The sequence below is a fragment of the Nelusetta ayraudi genome, unplaced genomic scaffold, assembly GCF_046127955.1.
Source record: "Nelusetta ayraudi isolate G7.1 ecotype Tasmania unplaced genomic scaffold, CSIRO-AGI_Nayr_v1 ptg000081l, whole genome shotgun sequence".
Classification (NCBI taxonomy): Eukaryota; Metazoa; Chordata; class Actinopteri; order Tetraodontiformes; family Monacanthidae; genus Nelusetta; species Nelusetta ayraudi.
Window position 1 is genome coordinate 777,194 of NW_027466131.1, and position 21,708 is coordinate 798,901.

Here is a 21,708-nt window from a genome sequence, read left to right on the forward strand (position 1 = left end):
GTTCTATCTGCTCACTCACCGTATCTCCGCTCAACACACATCAGGCCTGCACTTTCATAACAATACAGTTTTTGCGTCACGAAAAAAGTTTATTAAGAAAAGATTGTGCCAGTTGTGTGGTGTGTTCAGACCGGGGTCCAGACGGAGGACACTTTGCTCTTCCAGTCCACCGGGTTCCTTTCTTGTAAAAAAAAAAAATAATAATAATAATGTGATGATTTGTTGATTCAGTTCATGATCAATGAAAAAGCATCATATTCTATTGTATTTCCATTTTCCATGTATGTTCTCAGAATACCAGAATCAGAGGTGGGACCATGGAGCCACTCTTTGATTGCATTGTTATGGTTGAATGCATCAGCATTTCTGGCATGGCATGGCATTATCAAATGTCTTGACTAACAAGGTTGAATAATTCAAAATCTCAATGTTTTGAAAATTGTCGAAAAAGATGGGTGGGGAGGGGGGCATATGGTACACCTTTCTTTTTTTTTTCTAAACAGGGGTCATGTCTCAGGTTTGACTGAAACTCACCGACATGATTGTCCTATAATTGCCTATCATGAAATGAGTTGACAGAGTGTAAAATCTTAACACATCTAAAATTTGCCCCAAAAGTTTCAAAAACCTTCCATCCCTTACTATTTTTAGCACAATAAAAAAAAAAAAACAGTAAGAATTGAAACTGCCATCATTTCAATTGTCTTTGGCTGGTGATGAAACAACAAATGTTTCCATCAATGTTACTCAAAGTTGGACAGAAGTGGCTCAGGCTGATTGGAGCCTGATTGTGATGTGGGAGGTTGGTTTTTCAAATCTCATTTTGAATCTCATCTGGTTTTTCAATTCAGGGACGGAGAGAAGACTCAAACAGCTCAGTGGGTTGGTTGGACTGTCAAGCATGACTTTCTGGGCTCAACTCTCATAAGTAACTGTGTTGTAAAGGTCGACAGCCAGAATTTAAAGATGAATATACCGGAGACGTTGTTATGAGGTTATTCCAGCATTCCAGCACGAAGCCTTGGATGGCTTGGTGGTGTTTTTACTATACAGGGCTATAAGTGGTAAAAGTGAATGACTAAATAAAAATTAAATGTGTCATTGAAAGTGCAAAAGAAATGCACAGAGATTGATTCTTAAACGGCTAGTTAAATAAAATAAAAAAATACTGTCTATTGAAATATAAATGTGTTTATTTAAAAGCCTATCAATTTCCTATTTCAGTGTATATTTAATTGTTATCTGTAAATACAACTGATGAGATGGATTTTATGACGTTTACAATAAAAACGCTGCCTCTTTGCTGAGAAAAGCTTGAATTTGTCGCCTCCTAGTGTCTTTCTACAGTCACTTCCTCCAGTGTCTCCGAGTTGATATGGTAGTGTTTTAAAAATCCACCCAGTGCCGTTTCGACTCACGTGTGTAGATGAAATTAACCATGTCAAAAAGTGAGTTTGAAAATGCTAAAAATCTTAAATAATAAACTGCAGGAACATGTAAACTATTTTAGATAATAATATTGATTTACTTGGTGTTTATTTTATAATAAATATAAATATAATAAAGTTAAATCAGAGATTATTTTTTCATTTTTATTATATGTACAGATTCTATCCATATATGTAATTATATACATACATACATACATACATACATATGTGTGTGTGTGTGTGTGTGTGTGTGTGTGTGTGTGTGTGTGTGTGTGTGTGTGTGCGTGTGTGTGTGTGTGTGCGTGCACGTGTTTGTGAGTTTGTACTGAGTTTGTACTTGTCCAAACTGACAGTCGTTACAATTGAAGAGATGGCAGTGATGCTTTTGAAGCTGATTTTATAGATGTTGCCATCCTGTCCTTCCTTCTTGTCCCTCAACACTGCGCCGACTTCTTCAACACAAGTCTGTCTCCTTCTGAGTCGTTCTGAATGGTCTTCAAATGGACCTCCTCACCGAGAGGTTACCCAAACAGTTGAAAGTAAAACAGCAGTTTGAATATGATAAAGGGTTTTTAATAAATTTTATGTGCATCGACTGTTGGCTGATTTGAACACGTTTTGCTGTTGGACTTGACCAAGGAAATATTTTCACCATCCAAGAAATGTTTTCTGTGTGATGCAATGCAAAAGAAAAAAAAAAAAAAATCACATAAGTAAAATGAGCAGAATAAATCTTCTTATGTACACAATCTATACACATTTACCTCAACCTAGACAGTCATAAACCAGGGGTGTTGTTTCCCTCCGACTACAGCAGTCCCAAATATATTAATTTAAAAATCAAAACGTACCACTTGAAGAGATTTCTTTCTAACGAAAACTATCTTCCACGTTTGCCATGTTTCGCCTCCGTCATATAAAGAATCTCTAGAGCTATAAATACCTGCAAAATATATTTTCTCTTTTCGTTTTACATTTTCAGTCGGGCTCTAAAAAAAACAAAACAAACACAGCCATAAAAGATTCAATCCGCGCTTGTAAAACAGTTCAAGCCTCCAACTGAGACGACGTTTTCTTCTTTCTACAATCACGTGACCAGGGCTCATCCTATCAGCAGCCAGGCGTGTGCACACCTTCCCATGCACTTTGTTGGTTTATTTCTGAACTTTGGACTTGTAAGATGTGCAGTTCTGTCTTTCAGGGTATGAAACTGATTTGAACCCCTTCAATGACCTGATTGTAAATATATACAAACACACTCGCTAAGACATAAAGTTGATTTTTGCTCAAAACTATGGCTGGAGCTCGTGTCGAACAATGTGAAATTAAGGCTGCTAATTATTATTATTTATTTATTTATTTTTTTTTACTGTTTTGAATTCCTTGTTTGTTAAGATTTCAAGATCACTTTAAAATCTAGAGGAACTATTTCACTGAACTGAAACTTGTATTGCTGCACTGATGCACTGGACTGTTGATTTTCACAGCATGAATTGATTTTATACATTAAAAAAAAACTCTCAGTCTTTGTGTCTTTGTTTTTCTTTAAAAAAACAAAAAACAAAAACAAAAAACAGTTTCTGTTTGGTAGAATCCAGAATCCTTTTGTTGGCTGTCAGGATGGTTCTGACTGTCGTTGCTGCAACAGTTTGGACGTGAATTGTTTTCAATGGTTGACAAAACGATTCACATCGTCGAGTCTTCAATCCCTCTCGGCTGGCCGGGCGCGTCAGCGTCTCTGCTTCTCAGCTCTTGTTCCATTCTTGAGGGAGCTGAGCACGTAGAAGGCCTGTAGAGCTTCTCCTCTTCCTCACTTTTTTTGTTTTGTTGCAACGTCCTCAACATAGCCGAGGTCAGCAGAAATTCTAAAAAAAAAAAAAAAAAAGCAGGAAATTAGAGTGTAATCAATGATTTGTAAACACGCTGGAGTCATGATGCATTTCACAGCTGTCCTGGGATAATAAAGGCACAGAAGAAAAAACAACTACAAATGTTAAATGGTTAAAAAAAAACAACAACTTTGCAACGACATAAATCTGCATAGATGCAGAGCGCACAAAGAGGCTTTTCTGTGAGTTTGCAAGGTTATATTAGCAATTACGCTTGACTTCCTCTAAGGGTGGAGTTTTATTTGGTGATTTAACTGAAAATCCTTGACCAAAAGTTTGCAGTCAACGCTGCAGCCGTGGGTTGGACAGACTGGAATTTGAGAATCCATCCATCCATCCATCCATCCATCCAATACCCACTTCTTCCTGCACTCAGGGTTGCGGGGCTCTGCTAGAGTCTGGACAAGTTGCCAGTTCATCGCAGAGCCCCATAGAGACAAACAGCCACTTCACTCTCACACACACCAACGGTCAATGTAGAGTTCCCATTTTGCCTCACATGCAGGTTTTTGGACTATGGGAGGAAGCTGGAGAAGCCGGAGAGAGAACCCATGCAGACACGGGGAGAACATGCAAACTCCACACAGAAATCGAAACCCTTGACCTTCTTGCCGTGAGTGAGGAGGCAGCGTTAACCCCACCTCCCAACTGCAACAGCACTGATGAGCTTTTCCTTACGGTGTTTGCATCGCCCTCCTGTGTCAGCATGTCTATTTCCGCCAGCTGCTCCAGGATCAGGCTGCTGTCGCCACCCTGCAGTGGAAGTGACAGTCAGCAAACTGGCAGGAAGCTGTTGTCTCTCAGGTGAGGCTGGTGGTTCCTCACCTGCTCGCTGTTCATGGAGCCCATCTGTCCTGACATGTGGTTGGCTGCGGAGGTGGGGGCGGCGCCCCCGCTGGCGGCCATGACCGCCAGGTTCATGTTGCTGCTGGCGGCGTACATCCCAGCGCTGGGCTGCGTGGCGAACTGCGACTGCTGAGGGTAGATGCTAGGGGTGGGGGGGGGGGGAAATTGATTCTTAGATTAATCGCGATTATGACATTGCCAATGAAGAATGGATTCACAAATTGAAAAGGCGACTGCGCTGCAGCGTCGTACTGAACCGTTTAAGGTGACGCACACTAGACACACGAGCACGCAGGTCCAAACCAACTCATGAGACGAGACACCGACACACACGGCAGAAAATCCTCCAGTCGCTCCAAAACAGTCGCCATCCCCACCACCAGAACAAAGCTGCCAATACAGTCGCAAAGGGCGAGGCCAATTACGAAGTCTATGGGGACTCTGATATGTATACATATGAATCGTGATCAATCGCAATTCTCGATTGATCGCGATTAATTGCATCGCAGCCCTCTGAATCAGAATCGAATTGAATCGTCAGGTATGTGGCTAGCGATTCCCACCCCTAGTAGATGCTGAGGAGGGCGAGGGAGGAGAGGAGACCCACACACACAAACACACCGCGCTCACCCGCAGCTCAGGTTACCTGCTGCTGGCGGAGATGTTGGCGGGCTGAGGCCAGCCGCCGAGGTCGCCGCCGGCCTGGTAGCCTGGCGCCGGCCCCTGTGGCTGTGACTGGCTCTGCTGCTGCTGCTGCTGCTGCTGCTGCTGCTGCTGCTGCTGCTGTAGCATGGCGCTCTGACCCTGAGCCATCATTGGAGACAGCAGGGGGCTCTGAGGAGTGGTGGCCCCACAGGGGAAACCCGACACCTGCTGCTGCTGCTGCTGCTGCTCCTGCTGCTGCTGCTGCTGCTGCTGCTGCTGGCTCATCACTGCAGAGTGGAGAAGGCAGAAGGCAAAAACGGGAACATGAGGGCGTTTTTTCTTTATTTTCACAGGTCAGGATGACCCACATCGGCGCTGACCTTCAAAAGAATCTTCACCAGCTCTACTAATATCCGGTAACTAGATGAAAATGAGTCATGATAAGCGAAGGATAGCCGGTAACGGAGGGGAGCGATCTGAGTAATGGAGTTTGAACACATGAGGACAAAGAGACCTGCGGGTCAACCTGAACACAGATGATTGGGGGGGGTTGATTCCCGTCACCACGACAACGACAACAACGGGTCGACCCGCTCGGCTCAATGTACCTGCGCTGCCGTAGGGGAAGGCACCGTGCTGGGAGGGCGGGCTCATTACCCCGCCGAACTGCCCGCCTACATTTCCCATCATGCTCTGGCTAGCCAGGAGATGGCTGGGGGAGAGAGGGGAGGAGCCCGGGTGCGGCGGGGGTGGGGAGGGCAGGCCGGTACCGTAGCTGGAGGCCGGGTAGGGGAACTGCTGCTGGCCCCCCTGCTGCTGCAGCCGCGGGTTGGCGCCGCCTCCGCCGCCGCCACCGGGCATGCTGGGAGACATGCTGATGCCCTGAGTCCGCATCATCATGGCGCGCTGCTGGTGGGCGTGTTGCTGTTGCTGCTGCTGCTGCTGCTGCTGCTGCTGCTGCTGCTGCTGCTGCCGCTGGCGCAGGTGGTTGTTGAGGTACTCGCGCTGGCGCTGGGCCAACATCTGGGCGTTGAGGTTTCCCTGCACGCACAGGAAGTGAGCGGCACGGAAACAAGAGTCAGTCATTGATCAACTTCATTCCAGACTCGGGTCCATATATATATATAAAAAAAAAAAATACGTACAAAAAACACAGACGGACATACATAATAACACAACAAGTAAGTTTAAAACACCTACAGACATCTATTCCAGCACTTGCAGAGGTATGAGAAATGTTTTGTGTCATTAATAAAGGTGCTAATTTAAGGATTATACATTTGATCAAGGAAAAAGTAGGTTTCAGTGTATTTATTTGTAAATAAGTAAATATTAAATTCAGATTCATCTAAAAAAAATTATACATCTTCTCTCTCTCTCTCTCTCACACACACACACACACACACACACACACACACACACACACACACACACACACACACACACACACACACCATAAATAAACAGACCTGGTTGGACACATTAGACCTCAGAGGTAGATTCATGTTGGACACACCGCTCATCTGGTTCATCATTGGCTGACGGTTCTATACACACACACGCACACACACACACACACACACGCAACAACAATAATACGTTAACCCAACACAAAAATGACATCTAATGTGTTTTAATTTTTAAATAATAATCTGCCTCCTGCCCCTGAACTGATCATTTTGTAAGCTCCTTTAAATAAACTTAACAATTGCTTCCAACTTGTTCACAAATCGTGGCTGTTTAACTCCAACAATAGAAACTTCAAGCAGAAACTCTAAAAGTCATGCTTCACATCTTGGCATCACTGCCGGTGAAGTTGAAGTTTCTCTGCTCTCCAACAGGTGGCAGTCTGGCACCGAGAGTGTTGGCATTATGGAAGCACGGACACTCGGCTGAGGTGCAGTTGGAAACCCGGTTGGATTAAAACAAACGGCTTGACCCGCAAAACAGCGTCACGATGAACGTTAGAACGAGAGAGAGAGAGAAAAAAAACCCAACAAAATTAAACATTTGCTTTAAAACTAAACAGCCGTGGAGGCGGAACCGTGTGTTCGCACTCAGTCCAAAGGGTACAGTCTGTAGCGTAATCCTCTTTGTGTGTCCGCGTGTGTGTGTGTGTGTGTGTGTGTGTGTGTGTGTGTGTGTGTGTGTGTGTGTGTGTGTGTGTGTGCGCGCGCGCGCGCGCCTGGGTGTGCGAGTTCACTGTAGTGTGAGCAGCCAGGAACTGCTGACGAGGGCAGAGGACCAAAGCAAGTTGCGTTCCTTTCTGGCCGCGGCTCAAACCCGGTGAACCCCGTGAGCATCGGCACGATCTGTTGCGTCACAGGTGGCAAGGAGGAGCAAAGAAGCTTAATACAATAGGGCGGCCATGTTGGTGTCATGGCCCCATCTTCTTCATCATCATCATCATCATCATTCACATCATCCTCAGCCATTTCTTATACATGTTCCCTTCAGGCCGCCCAGTGTTCTGCTGCACTGCTTCACACTGACAAGTCTCTCTGCTGCACTGCTTCACATGCGTGTTTCTACACAGATCACGAAAGCTCACCACTATGGATCAGTGTAGCCAGCTTAAGCCACGCTGGCAAAAAATTGTTATTAAAAGTTACCACATTAATAATGAAGCATTGCAGAATAACAGTGGGGGACGGATGAAGCAAGGACCTTCGCCGAGTGTGGACTGTGGAGGTCTGTGCTGATTGAGTTCCATCCTAATGCCAATGACTGCCAAAAGCCTACAGGCAGTGGATATTCTGGCCTTCTGTCTCTATTTTGCATTCAGCAGGTGTAGTTTTCTGGCCCGGGAGACTCTAAAGAAGGGACTACAAGTAGAAGCCGAATAGGGAAAGACAAAGACGGGGAAGAGGAGTGGAAGAAGATAAGATTTCAACGCAGGTTACGAGCTGCATCCTCCCATTTGGTCGACGAGGCTGAAGATCCCAATTCAGCAATGCGGCCAACTATTGCAGCCTCCCAGCATTCCCAGGCGACACCAGATGGATCCTTTGTTGTCCAACATATACTGAAATACAACTTGGTTCAACTTGGCAACGTCGCAATTGTGATTTGTTCAGGGCAGAGAGAGTTGATAATGCAGCCATAGAGCGTTGAATCTCACAGCTCTTGGACTGTGCTCTTGGAGGCTGAGTCTTCCCAAGACTGGAGCCTCCTGAACTGGGACATTCATCTTTTCCTGACCTTTAGATCATGTGCTTTTGGGGGAGGAGCCTAACTATAAACAGCCAGCGGGAGCATGCTGGTTTACAACACGTCACGTCACTCGGTGAGAAAGGACAAGAAGCATTTAAACAAAAAGAAATATTCTGTTGCACTGCGCGCTTCTGGAGCAGAACTGATCCATCACAAAGTCGGCCTTGTTCCGAAAGTCCCCGTCATCGCCGCTGACTCACGTGCAGAGCCAGAAGAAGAAAACGTTCACAACCGCTTTTCAATCGATTCGCAGCAAAAGATGCTTAAACATGAGAGACGTGACTGACCAGCTGGGCCTGGAGCCGGTGCTGCAGCTGGAGCCTTAGGTTGTTGGGCTGAAGCGCTCCCGGAACGGGTCCCCCTGGCCTCATGCCCACCGCCCTCGGGTTCCCCATGTTCCCGGGCATCCTCATCATAGGGGGGTAGCCGGCCGGCGGCATCCTCTGCGGCCCCATGTGTCCCGTCATGGAGGGGTTGTGAAAGCCACCGTCCGGAGGCATCCCGCCGCCGCCGTAACGCTGGCCGTAGAGCAGAGGCTTCATGGTGCCCAGGTCGGAGGAGGCCAGGTACTGTTCCTGCTCCGACAGAGGACCCTGAAGACCAACACAAGTCAGTGAAATAGGTCAAGTTCAAGAGAACCCATGCAAACACAGGGAGAACATGCAAACTCCACACAGAAAGGCCCCAGGCCCGGGATTGAACCCACAACCTTCTTGCTGTGAGGCGACAGCGCTAACCACTGTGCCACTGTTACTACATCGCACACATTTGTGCAGGGCTGTGTGATGTGTGTGTATTCTGTGTGCTATATGCACTACTGTTCTGATGTTGTAGTTTTGTCTTGCACATCCACCAAAACAAACCATCTCCTTGCAGCTCCTCTGCAGCTTCCAGTGTAACAGCACTGTCCCCTACTGGCCAACTGAGGATGTAACAGATATAACAGGGCCATCACTGTGTAGAGGACAGGATCCAGGATATTGCAGCCAGGTCGCTCTGGGTGTTTCTGTTGTTGCTGTTTTCTTTTAAACTGTTGCGCTGCAAGCTACTTCTTTAGCGGGCTAGGCTATTGTTAGCATCAAGCGCTCCAGCGTCCGCTGGTTGCTGCTTGTTGCTTATGGTCAGTTGGAGAAAGTGGGACATCTTTCTATGTTTCCATGCATGATTCACTTCATCAACCCGATGACAACCAGGATGCTGTAGTTTGGACTGCGCTGCCAGCTCACCTGGCCAGCTAGCGTCGGGATCCCCAGCATCTTGTCGATCTCCTCCAAGCCCTCGTAGTCCTTCAACACAGAGCACAGCTGGCTCAGCAGGGCACCTTCATCCGGCTGAACCTCCGGACCCGGGCCACAGCAGCCCATTTCGTCCCCATGCGGCACCCCGTACGGCAGCCTGGAAAACAAAAGCACAGGTGATGCCAGGGGAGACGTGGATCCAGACCGAGCTCACGTCGAGACCGCAGAGCTGCTCCGTCTCTGCTCTTCGGGCCGTCGCACCTGCTTTGGTTTCCGCAGTGATCCATGGCCATCATCTGGTTGGCCCAGGGTGTCGTCTGGTTGGGAGGAGCGTGTTGCTGAGGGTAGGCAGGTGCCGTCATGCCCATCTCTGGGTACGAAAAGGACAAAAGGTCAAAACCCGTTCTTGTACAAGTCTGCAACGGCCGTCTGGCAGAGACTCCTCTCACCGTTGGCCATCATCTGCATTCCCACCATGCCTCTGGAGCCTGGGGGCCCTCTGGAGGGCATGGCGGTGCTCATGTTGTGGATCATGCGTCCTGGTGCGACCGTCTGGCCCATCATCGGCCCCACACTGCCTCCCATGGGGCCCTGTGGACCCCAGCCCTGCTGCATGGGGCCCCGCATGGACCCGTTCCCCAGCATGTCTGACCCAGAGAGAGAGTGGACAGAGTCAGGCTTCAAGGAAATGATTGATTTTTAAAAGAAAGAAAGAACAACAATGAATGACAGAGTTTATCTGCCATATCTTTAAGATTTAAACTTGGTCAGAGAACCACGGCCTCCTCCAGACATGTTTTAGGATGTTGGTGAGACAGCATGGGCGACTTTTGAAGATGCAAGTGTCTCATTTGAAAAAGCAGAGCAGTGACTACTGACAAAGCAATGTTGCAGCTGGAGGCAAGTCGTGGCTAATCTCAAGACTCTTAATAGTCTGATGAGCAGATCAAAAAATATGTCATTTTTCAAATTTTCAAGTGAATTGTTCAAAACTGCAAACCTGGAGTGGCCATTGCAGCCTGGTTGGTCAGGCCTGTGTGAGTTCCCATCATGCCGTGCTGCTGCTGCTGCTGCTGCTGCTGCTGCTGCTGCTGCTGCTGCTGCAGCTGCAGCTGCTGCTGGTGCAGGAAGTTGTAGGCGGGGTTGTGCCTGTGCTGTGGAGGAAACGGGCGGCTGGCACCGGGGTTGGAGCCCATCCCGCTATCCACGGACGTGCTTCTGACTGGAGGAGCCCCTCGACCCAGGTGGCTGACCCTGGCATCGCCGAAGCCTGCAGGAGGGAAGTTACACATGTCATCCCATCGGTATCCAAACATTGCTCATTACAAATGTAAGTGTTCAGACATGCTGAGGACGAGTCCTACCTGGGAGGCCAGTGGGGAGGGGGACTCGATGCTGGCTGGAGGGGCTGCCACCACCACCGCCGCTGCTGCTGTCAGTCACCTGCAGGATGTTACTGATGAGGTTCTGGTTGTCCATCAAGGAACCAGACAAGGATGAAGACGAGGCCGGTCTCCTGACTGGAGGCTGGCCCCCAAACAGCTGCTGCTGCTGCTGCTGCTGCTGCTGCTGTTGCTGCTGCTGCTGCTGCTGCTGTTGCTGCTGCTGCTGCTGCTGATGGCCGCCACTCTGCAGGTCATCCAGGAGGTCCTCCAACTCACTGGTCTGAGACCAACACACAGAAAAGTTGAATCACTGGTTGAAAAAAAGGCCCATTACAACAACAGAGTTGCTTTTTTAACTTTACAATTATTAAAAAAAACCAACCAAAAAAAAACAATGATTAATTGTGGGAAAAGTAATTCATTCATTCATTCATTACACTAATGTATGCAAATGGCTATACATTTATGTCTTATTCAAGATGTCATGCCATATATACTGTATGTGTGCCACAGTGCCATTTAACTTGATGTAGATACATAAAGAATTCAGTTTTTATGACCTCAGTGTTATAGTGTTATTTTCATAGAGCACACACAGTACGCACAATACACACACACACACACACACACACACACACACACACACACACACACACACACACACACACACACACACACACAGTGATGGTTTTCCTGCGGCTGTTTGGCTGATGAATAGAGGAGGAGCTAAAAATAAACTGCCTGGCACTAATGAGGTCATGTGTGATGTACAGTGAGAGACACAGTCACTGCTCTGTTAGAGTGTATAGTCACACACACACACACACACACACACACACACACAGGCCATGCATCACATCAAGGGCATCATATAGTGGAGGAATGCCAGTGGACTTTGTTCCAACATGTTTTTTTTTTTTAGCTTCACAGGTGAAAAGTGAGACGACCTTGACTGCGGTCTGCTAACGTCCTAATTTGCGCGGCTCACTGAGCATCGGCGAGCCCCAGCAGCAATGTTAGTTTTTCATCCCTGCCGTGGGGACGTTCGCGCACACGCGTACACACACTTGCACACAGGAGATGTCATATGCATCTGCTACACAAACACGGAATCACGCTGAGCGTCTCCAACTCTGTCGCAGCAGAGCAAACTGTTGCGTTTCAGAAACTCAAACAGCGGCAGCTGGCGGCCTGAGCTGCAGAAGTTGCGGCGGCGGCGGCGGCGGCTACTGACCTGATCAGCCAGGTTGAACCCGGCTTCCTGCTTCTCCACCTTCACGCTGGAGAGCTTGGCGCCGTCTCCGGGCTCCATCTTGATGGCTTTATCCAGGATGCTGTTGTCGTCCCTGTCCAGCAGGTAGCGCAGCAGCGCGTTGTCCTTCTTCTTGGGGCTTCCCGGCTCCTGCTTTGCGCACAGCTCCCCCAGCGCGGCGGCCACGGCGGCATCCCCCGGGGCCGCCTCCTGCTCGCCGGGGTCTTTCCCCGTGGCCTCGGCGGTCAGCTTGGCCAGCTCCACCGGGGAGGTGCTGGTCTGCAGTAGCCGGTGCAGGATTTTGTGTTTCTCCTTCAACGAGGTGGAGTGATTGTTGCCTCCGGTCGCGCCCAGGGCGCCCATCCCCGCCAGCGGGTCCTTGCAGTCCTGCTCGTCCCCCCGCGACGGCGAGCAAGGGTCCGGGGGCTCCATCTTGGTGGTGAGGAGCTGCAGCAGCTTCCTGTGGCCTTTGGCGTTCAGGAGGCGGTTGGCCGAGTCGCCGAGCTCCGCCAGGCTTTTGTCGGCCGGGAAGCCCGCGGGCGTGTCGCCCTCGTCCCGCTCCTCGTCCGGCTCGCCCTCCTGGTGCTGCGACGGCAGCAGCAGCTCCTGCTGCTGCTCACCAAAAGTCCTGAAAAGGTCGTCCTCCAGGCCGGAGTGGCTCTTGGCGAGCTGGGCGCCAGGGCTGCTGCTGCTGTGTGGGGGGCTCTGGAGACCCGCTGGCTTCCTGTCGGGGGAGGCCGGGTGCTGCCCTGCGTGGCCCTGGCTGAGGGCCTGCAGGGCCCCCAGCGAGCTGAACGCTTGGCTGCCACTCGTGCTGCTACTGGTGCTGCTGCACACGGCGGAGGCTGGCGAGTGGAGGCTGGCAGCGGGGGAGAGGGCGGCGGGAGGATGCTGGGGGAGGAGGCCCGGACTGGCCGACGCGCTCGGGCTCTGCCGATGGCGGGGGGACGTGACGGCGCCCTGGGTGGCCGAAGTGACACCGGGGCTCCCGTGAGCCGAGGGGCTGCCCAGCTTGAGCGAGTGGCCGCCTCCCTGAGGGGCGGCCAAGCGGGTCGGGAAAGTGCGGCCGGGCGCTGAGGCGGAGTGGTGCGTGCTGCTGAGGACGCTGGGGTCCGGCGAAGGGGAGGGGCCCCCGGCACCGGTCGGAGTCATCGGTTTGGTCAGAGCCGGGTCTGCAGACACGCCCCCCATGTTTTCCCTGCAAGAGAAATGACACGAGGATCAGAGGAGCGCACACACACACACACACACACACACACACACACACACACACACACACACACACACACACACACACACACACACACAGCAGTTGGTACCTCTGCAGGATGTGCAGCGACATGTAGAGCTGCGGCTCGTTGGTGGTGGGGGCGCGGACCAGTTTGCTCTTGGTGTGAGCGGAGACGACGGTGCCATCGGCCAGCGAGAACCTGTAGAGGGGGCTGAACGCGTGGCCGTTCCTCATCACTGCGCGGAGACAGAGAGAGACGGGAGACTTCCCAGCGTCAGGACGCGGCGGACGCAGCAGGAGAAGGAACGCGCAGGAGGGCGAGGAACCTGAGCGTCTCACCGTCTTGCTGGTGCTTCTTGGCGTAGGACACCTCGCCGTCGTTCTGCAGGTGGAACCTCTGGATGCAGCGCCGCACCAGGTCCTCCCAGCCCGGCTTCATGGAGGCGCGCAGCAGGCTGGTGTCCAAAGACGTGATCTTACCTGGAAAAGGAAGGAGACGCCTGATGTTAGAACAGCGACACCCTGTTGACTTCCATGACACTCCCGGCACTACTGGACGACTCGTCGTAATTCAGGACAGCCTTCAATCATGTCCAACAACGCCAGCTGCCGCCCAGTCCCCCTCCTCCTTCTCATGCTGACACACCTTGAAGATCCTGCCTCGTGGTGAAGTTCTCGTATGCTGGTGTCACCGTCCTCTCTTTGACCAGGACTCTCCTTGCCACGCAGATGAGGCAGGACTGGAAATCTGCGCAATTTCAAAAGAAATTGTGAAATTATCAGATTATTCATCTAGATTTGACTTGTTGATCCTTATGCAATAAAATAAACAATCGTCAAGTCAATCGTCTTCTGATTGCCGGCTAACTCAGCTGTTTTCACATTCCATGCATCGTAATGGAAGTTTTCCATCCATTCATCTATTTTCTCTACCCACTTCTTCCTGAACTCAGGGTCGCGGGGATGGAAACTTTTTTTTTTTTTGAAATTTTGAAATTTTGAACTTTGTTTTTTTTTTCCTTCCAAACATGTAAAATGGTTTCAGGCAGTTTCAGCTTGAAACTGACGGCTAGATATGCTGCTCAACAACAACTCCAACAGCTGATGCCTCCATCTCAACGTTGCGTTTACAATCCATCAATGTAAACTCAACTCTGACGTCATTGCTGGCTCCAAAGTCGAAACTGTGACTGGAGCCTCTGTGGGCGCTAAACCCCACTGCTTCAATCTGAACCCCAACTTGAAGCTCAAGACCTTCCAGTTTGATCATAGCAGAACCTCCATCTGTCCAGCCGACATCGTCCTCCTGTCGGGGGAAGGACTGGCACAATATCTGCCTGTCAGACGTCTAAAATTAGAGCGCCAGACAGATTCTTGTCCCCAGTGTGTGTGTGTGTGTGTGTGTGTGTGTGTGTGTGTGTGTGTGTGTGTGCGTGTGCGATAAGATAAGATAGGGAGATGACAAAGTTCCACACGCTAATTAGTCTCTGCCAGTGGATGGGAAGACGAGTCGCGAGAGCTGGTGATGAAATGAGGACAGGACACAAGAGACAGGAAAAGTTAAGTTGATAAAAAAAAAGACAGTGATAGGAAAAGGACGGAAAGTCGACAGAGGGAGGGGAGAAAATGACAAATGTCAAGGAGGAAGGACGCGTGTAAGACGGCGTCAAGAGAGGGAGAAATCTAAAAGCTGGTGAAGACACGTGAGATGAAACCCAAACCCAACACTGTGACAGCGGACGGGAAAAACACTGATTCTCGACGGCAATACCTTCCCCCTCCTCCTTGATGGACTTGGGTTCCGACACGGCAAAACACTGCATGGTCTCGTACTTCTGCTGCGAGGCCTCCTGCTGGTCGGAGGTCGGACGGGCCTCGCCGTCGGCGAACGGGTTGATCAGCATGCGGCAGTTGAAGGTGTGGCTGTTCCGGGCCGATGCGTCGCTGCCGCGGTGGTTGACTGCGAGGGAGGAGGGAGGCAGACGAGACGGGGTCACAAAGGACGGATTGGGGGCCATGAGACCACGGCTGGCACCGGAGGCGGAGCCTCAAGACCGGGCTGTCAGTTTAAAGCTGAGTGGAGCTGGCTGGTCGTCAACTTTGGACCAACTGTGTGTTCTTCTGCCTGCGACCATGCAGTGGCGTCCTGACCCATGTGTTTCCTAGCCCACCTCCTCTGAGCTCTGTCAATGCTACATCAACATAATATTGACATACTGTAGGCTGTTCAAACTTTCTGGAGTTTAAAAGGCCGGTCAACATACAGCTTTAACCTGCTTTAAACTTCTACTGCGGCAGGAGTGTTGAGGGACCAATCAGCGTCTATTCTGCCGTGTTTAACCAAAACCACCTCTTTGGGTCCGAGCGACGCTTGACTGTTGTTTTGAATCATTGACTGTATACAAATATGGGCGGAGTTATTGCGACGTCACCCACTGGTTTGCAATTATCTGTTGACAGTCAGCGCCACCTTCACGTCAAATCACAAGATTCCGTATTTGAAAATGTGGGTGGTACCGGAGGTGGGCAGTGATTGGAGCGTCAGAGCAGCGTGTTCCCCAACACCAGCCCACCCTCCAGGAATCTACAACCACCACTTTATGGACATTTTTACTCAAAATTGGAACCAATCAGACAAAATGAACATGAAAGGCTGTTGCCTGAGTTTCTTTACTTGCGATTTAGACCTGAATTGTGAATTAAATGGGCTCCATTCTGTATTGACAGCCCGTCATTTCTTAGTCTTTTTGCATCCAACGTTGACAGCCCCTGCTGGCCAAATGATAGAATGCTCCGACCAACTTTTATTCCGTCAATGATTTGCGTCATCTGGAGGGAAAAGGTAGTTCAGCGGTTCTCACCGAGGCTCTTGGGCAAGAGGTTCTTGACGAACTCGGCGTGGTCGCCGACGTGCAGCACGCTGTAGACGCTGGTGTTCATCAGGTCCTCCTGCTGGTAGCGCAAATACTGGCTGACGTTCTCAGAGACAAACACGATGTTTCCCTCCATGTTGACCACGAAAAAGAAGCCGTCCAGGGCCTGGAGGAGAGAGAGGGGACGCAAAGATGAATACTGGCGGAAGAGGAAGCAGAAGGAAGCGACAAAAGAAGTGAGGAAGAAGAGGAAGAAGGACAGTAGGGGCAAATGTTTGAGGCCAGCTGGAGAGAAGGAAAGAAAATGAGAGAAGAAAAGCCAGAGGAAGGTGAGCGGAATGAAGGGGGACAACTGGATGTTAATTAAAGTTCATTTGAACTTTCCACCCAAAGCCGATTAGACTTAATTAACAGGAGCGAATGTAAAAAGTGAGGTTTTACGTCTCTGGATGGGATTTATCTCATTTCTTCTAAATACATTAAAAAGTTTTAACCCTTTGGTTAGGACCACTTAATTGTCTTGGTTGTGTTTCTGAAGCAGAGGCTTAAGGAGCATTTCAATTTCACTCTCCGTTTTTAAACTGTAGTTTTTTTAAATAAAATTAAAAAAAAAAAAGTTTTTTGGCAATACATCGATGTGTTGATTACGTTCTTCTCCATCAAATATTGCAGTGCATAAATGTGTTCATTTCTGACAAGTGCAGAACAGCAGTGCACAATGTGAGAGCCCGCGAGGATTCATGCAACACTTTTCAAGCATAATTAATGCGTGAAAGTGCAATAACAGAAGTGTGAGATGTGGGACCACGTCTGTATTTCATCCTTTAAACTGTTCCTCATCAATTATACGGGGGCAGAATGTCTTGTGTTTTACCAAAAAATAACCCTGATAATTAAAAGATAATAATGACTCATTTTGCAACCAATCCAGTGGACAGTTGCTTCTTGTTTCACATGTTTATTATTCGATTTATGTTCACCGGCAGCTGCTCCAGCCTGCTGCACGTCTGCACAATCTGGCCGCTCGCCATCCTCGTGACGTAAAACTACAATCAAAGAACAATGTAGAGTAGAATAAATGGAGTCGTGGCTTAAATTGCACCTCAGTGAATGTTCAGCGCCTGCGTGAACTATACATAGTGTGTGTGTGTGTGTGTGTGTGTGTGTGTGTGTGTGTGTGTGCGTGCGTGCGTGCGTGCGCCAAACCAAACTCCACCCCTGCTGCTCTAATCTGGCTTTTCAGAAAAGGTATTTATACCTCATTGGATGCTGTGCTATACGTCACCACACACACACACACACACACACACACACACACACACACACACACACACACACACACACACACACACACACACACACACACACACACACACACGCACACGTGCTGACGGCATTGCCATTAGCCAGAGGAACTCTTATCTCGCTGCGTCCCTGCAGTGTGCTGCTATTTAAAGGGGCAAAGACGCTGCAGCGGCCGCAGACGTGTTTCTGAAAAGACGACGTGCAGGAAGAAACCTGCTGCAGGAAGGAAAGTTTTCCTCCGCAGTGTCACCGTTTAGTTTGCGTCTGGAGGAAACTGAAGATTGTCACATTAAATAACATTCAGAATGAGATAGACAGTAAATGAAGGCATGTCTGTCCTTTTGAGGACAGACATTGTCATTCTTTCAATGTTTCAAGGAACGTTGATGAGATGATGTCACGCATCCTTTGCAAGATTCACAAATTCAGATTCATTCTGGACTCCACAGTCACGGTCACGCGTCAATAATTATTCTGCAACCTCTCTAGGTGTCCTTTAAGCAATGTATTTAGCCTTGTGTTTACAGCCCCCTGGTAAAACTGATATTTTGCTGGAAACTTCCACATGCCTGGAAGGGAAGAAAAAAACAAAAAAACAGGCGGTTTCCAAGGGCGACAGTGTAACTACCGACAGCGGGGGCTCCAGTCGGCTCGCTTCAATTTGGTGTCGCGTCACAAATTGTGTAACTGTGCCGCGCCAACGTAACGACCGCGTCGCCCCATTGTGAAAGTCCCGCTCGGCCGCCTGCTCCGTCGGGATGCTGCTGATGTAACCATTTGTGCGCGCGGTCAGAAATTGCACCACCGGCCGACAACACAGATGTGCTCCAGCAGTACCTCCAGCATCATGGGCCCCAAGGCGTCTTTGTCGATGACGCCCTGTCCTGTGGAGGAGACGTCGGCCTTCTGCACCTCCTCGGCGTCGGCCACCGGAGCTTTCTCTGCGAGGAGATGCGTGAAACAGTGGGGAGAAAGGAGGGTTTAGAAACAGCGGAGGGGTCACCGGCTGCGGAGACTGAAAATGACGGCCACTTCTGAAGAAAAGAGTGGAGAATGTCCTCCTGTTTTAGGTTGAATGACTCATTGACGATGGGGATGGTGGATGAATTAAGAGAACCCTGTTTATCTCAGGACATAGATGTCGTTTTATGTGATGAAAAACACACAAACACACACACACACACACACACACACACACACACACACACACACACACACACACACACACACACACACACAAATTCGTTCAGCCGTTCCTTCGCTTGACTCCACGTTTGATCTCTCGCTTCTGTAAATGATGACGAGTCCTCAGCGTTGAGGAATCCCAGTCAGGTAGGGCTCGCCTGTGATGTGCGCCACATTACACACACTTGTGGTCACATTAGAGGCCAGACTAGACTCTCCTGCCTGGCTGTACCACTGCACTGTTAAGCCTCTCATGGCCCCATTAGGCCACATTGCTGACATTCCTGCTGTGGGACCAGCGCGGCACAGAGTCATCAGCTTTTAGAGTCCGTCGCTGACGAGCCTGGACTGGCCATCATGTTGCCTTTCAGTCCGTTTAATTGAATTTAAATGGAAGACGCGTGATACACATGTGTGTTTGAATATGGATCCTTAATTCTGAATTATGTGCTGCCAGTGTGTGTGTGTGTGTGTGTGTGTGTGTGTGTGTGTGTTTGGTGACGGGAGGAGGGGTAGAGAAACATCCAGCTGTACAGTGTGGTGGGCGGGACCCTGGTGAACATAAACAGCCCAGGAGCTAATGATGTATGTATGTATGTCTGCATGTATGTGTCGAAAGTCTACTTGATTGAGACTGGATGACCATGACCCATCTTGAAAAGCTCCGATCTGAATTATTTTCAGCTGCCCAGCAGGTCAGGGTCTTCTTTAGGAGAAAGAGGCCGAGCATTTAGACGGTATTCAGTGGGGGCCCTTTCAATAGTTTACTTTGGTGTGTGTGTGTGTGTGTGTGTGTGTGTGTGTGATTAAGCGGTCAGTCATTATCTTGGGCCATAAATGAACGCTGAAATATGAGCCAAAGTTCTTCAAAGCTCTTCGGGGGCAGCAGGAGTAACAAGTTGCTTTTCCTAATTCAGAAACTGAAATGAATGACATTAAGCAATTTATCTCATTCTGCATGATTGATTACTTTTTTGCAACCTTATTGCATAACACAATAACACATGTGTTGATGATGTGAGCAAACATAACAGGTTGTGTAACAATATTTGCCCCGCTGGGACATGTTATTACTGATAATTCCCCTTCAGCAGCGCCGCATCGTTGGCTCAGGGGCGATGAAACCGACACCATCGCATCCAGTCACAAACACGCAGAGGGAGCGGGGCCGAAGCTCCGATCGAAGGGAGCGGGGTTGTGGCCTGGATAACGAGCCGCTTCGGGCTCAGATCCGCCGCGCTCTGTGCACATGCTAACGGCTTGTTAGCTACTTCCTCCACTTGTCTGTATTGACAGAGGCTCAGCTCATTAGGCCCGCAGAGCCCCGGCGGCGCCGCCGCCGCAGCGGCTCCACACCGCCGACCTTTGTGTGCTCACAGCTGCAGCTGCGTGGAGCGCAGACGGCGCTGGGCAGATACCTCACATGGCTGCTCTTTAATTAATTCAATTGGCGGGACGGGGTTAGAGGCCTAAATGGAAGGAGTCGTCAGGTCGAGGGTGTGACCTCTGGACTCGCAGCTGTGACTGGACGCTGCTGTGTGTTTCTCCAGACTGCACAGAGGAGTGCTGAGTGAACCACAGTCTGTCTCTTTCCCTCTCTCTCACACACACACACATATACAAGCACGCATACACATACTTCACCTACAATACACATCCATTTGATACAAACAAATGCATACAAAGTTTGTACAATATTAGTTGCTTTGGTTCATCCTCATTGATCCTGCCAGCCCCTCCACTGAAGGCTCGACTGCAGAGTGATCTCCACCTTCGATATCCACAAATTCTGTGTCAAAACCACTTCGGAGAACAAACGGTGTTTGAAGTTAAGCAGGCAGCTGTGTGACTTTTGCACTCTGTGTGAGTGTGTGTGTGTGTGTGTGTGTGTGTGTGTGTGCTTATTCAGCTGTTGTTTTGAGCAGCGACATCATATCAGAGCAGAGGGACAACAAGAGGGGGAGGGAGCCTGGAAACGCAGGATGACAGAGAGAAGAAACAAAAGAGAAACAAATAGATGGGGAGGATGGATGGATGGATGGATGGATGGATGGATGAGGGTAAATGATGGACCAAGCCAAGCGATAGAAAGGTGAGAAAAAGAGAGGAAAAGGAAAGAAAGAAAAGGGATTTCCTTTTCTTTCTTTCCTTTCCTTTTATAGAGAAGATAGATAAGAAAAGGGAAGAGAGAGGAAAAAGAAAGTACAGGAACAGGAAAAACTGAAACGGAAAGAACTGAAGACGGGTGAGGAGAAACAAAAGACGAGGAGAAATGTGAGAAAAGGAACAGAAACGTTGGTAAAGGGGTGAAATGATAGAAAGGAAAGAAAGAGGAAAAGGACGGCAAAAGGAAGGAGGCCAGTTAAAGAAATAGAGGAAACAAAAGAAAGATTAAGAAGGAAGGTTTAAGAAATGAGAGGATTTTAAGTGACGCGGATGGATTGTGAAAAGGTGAAGAGGGGATTAAAAATTGAAGAGGAGGAGGAGGAGGGAGGAAAGGAAGGAGGGAAGAGGGCGGTGGGGGGTTGAGAGGGAGGTCGAGAGAGAGAGAGAGCAGAGGCGGACTTACATCATGTTGGTCAGTGTTACATAAGAGCTCTGTTGCAATGTGACATACACACACACACACACACACACACACACACACACACACACACACACACACACACACACACACACACATTATTTATTGCGTTTAAATGACTTTTCGCCACTTGACGCAATGCACTAAGCCACATCCTGGACGCTCCATGGCTATTTTTCCTCTTTCCTGGACCCACCTCCGGTTTGAGAACCCCCCCCCCCACACACACACACACACACACACACACACACACACACACACACGCCCACACCAGCGAATTCAACGATGAACTGCGGGCCTATCTATTTTTTTTTATTAAAATGTTAACCGTCCGAAAAGATCAGCCTCTGGCTGGTGTTTCGTCGCTGCATGTGGAGAGCCGAGGGAGGGGCGGGGGATGGGGAGGGGCGGGGGGGGGGAGGGGGGGTCGGTGTGAGTCTGAGGACGCTCCTCACCTTGCTCCTTGATCTGCCGGATCTGCTTCACCGTCTCCTTGAGGATGGCGCACTTGTCCGGTTTGACGTTGAGGTCGTCCATGTCGTTGATGTTGGCGAAGATCAGCTCGGCCAGCTCCTCGATGTACTTGTTCTCCTGCTCCCGGTTCCTCCTCTCTGTGCTCCTCTTGGGGCTGC

General features: G+C 49.5%; 1 protein-coding gene across 7 annotated transcripts in view; it reads right to left on the bottom strand.

Moving 5' to 3' along the window:
- Window positions 1-2,985: 2,985 nt before the first annotated feature.
- The window catches only part of LOC142900297 (nuclear receptor coactivator 2-like), a 36,195-nt gene continuing 17,472 nt past the window's right edge, over window positions 2,986-21,708 (bottom strand). For 5 of the 7 annotated variants that reach the window (XM_076044514.1, XM_076044512.1, XM_076044513.1 and 2 more), the window contains 20 exons: window positions 21,532-21,704; window positions 18,145-18,248; window positions 15,991-16,168; window positions 14,901-15,089; window positions 13,776-13,877; window positions 13,469-13,609; window positions 13,218-13,365; window positions 11,881-13,096; window positions 10,626-10,926; window positions 10,262-10,531; window positions 9,711-9,908; window positions 9,523-9,631; window positions 9,250-9,418; window positions 8,311-8,616; window positions 6,280-6,357; window positions 5,419-5,851; window positions 4,812-5,097; window positions 4,145-4,307; window positions 3,998-4,072; window positions 2,986-3,295 (listed from right to left, as the gene is read on the bottom strand). In XM_076044514.1, coding sequence (XP_075900629.1) covers window positions 3,284-3,295; window positions 3,998-4,072; window positions 4,145-4,307; window positions 4,812-5,097; window positions 5,419-5,851; window positions 6,280-6,357; window positions 8,311-8,616; window positions 9,250-9,418; window positions 9,523-9,631; window positions 9,711-9,908; window positions 10,262-10,531; window positions 10,626-10,926; window positions 11,881-13,096; window positions 13,218-13,365; window positions 13,469-13,609; window positions 13,776-13,877; window positions 14,901-15,089; window positions 15,991-16,168; window positions 18,145-18,248; window positions 21,532-21,704 — 4,651 coding nt within the window. In that variant the 3' untranslated portion in view covers window positions 2,986-3,283. The remainder of the gene's footprint in view (window positions 3,296-3,997; window positions 4,073-4,144; window positions 4,308-4,811; window positions 5,098-5,418; window positions 5,852-6,279; window positions 6,358-8,310; window positions 8,617-9,249; window positions 9,419-9,522; window positions 9,632-9,710; window positions 9,909-10,261; window positions 10,532-10,625; window positions 10,927-11,880; window positions 13,097-13,217; window positions 13,366-13,468; window positions 13,610-13,775; window positions 13,878-14,900; window positions 15,090-15,990; window positions 16,169-18,144; window positions 18,249-21,531; window positions 21,705-21,708) is intronic. The other 2 variants (XM_076044509.1, XM_076044511.1) reach the window with 2 other exon arrangements.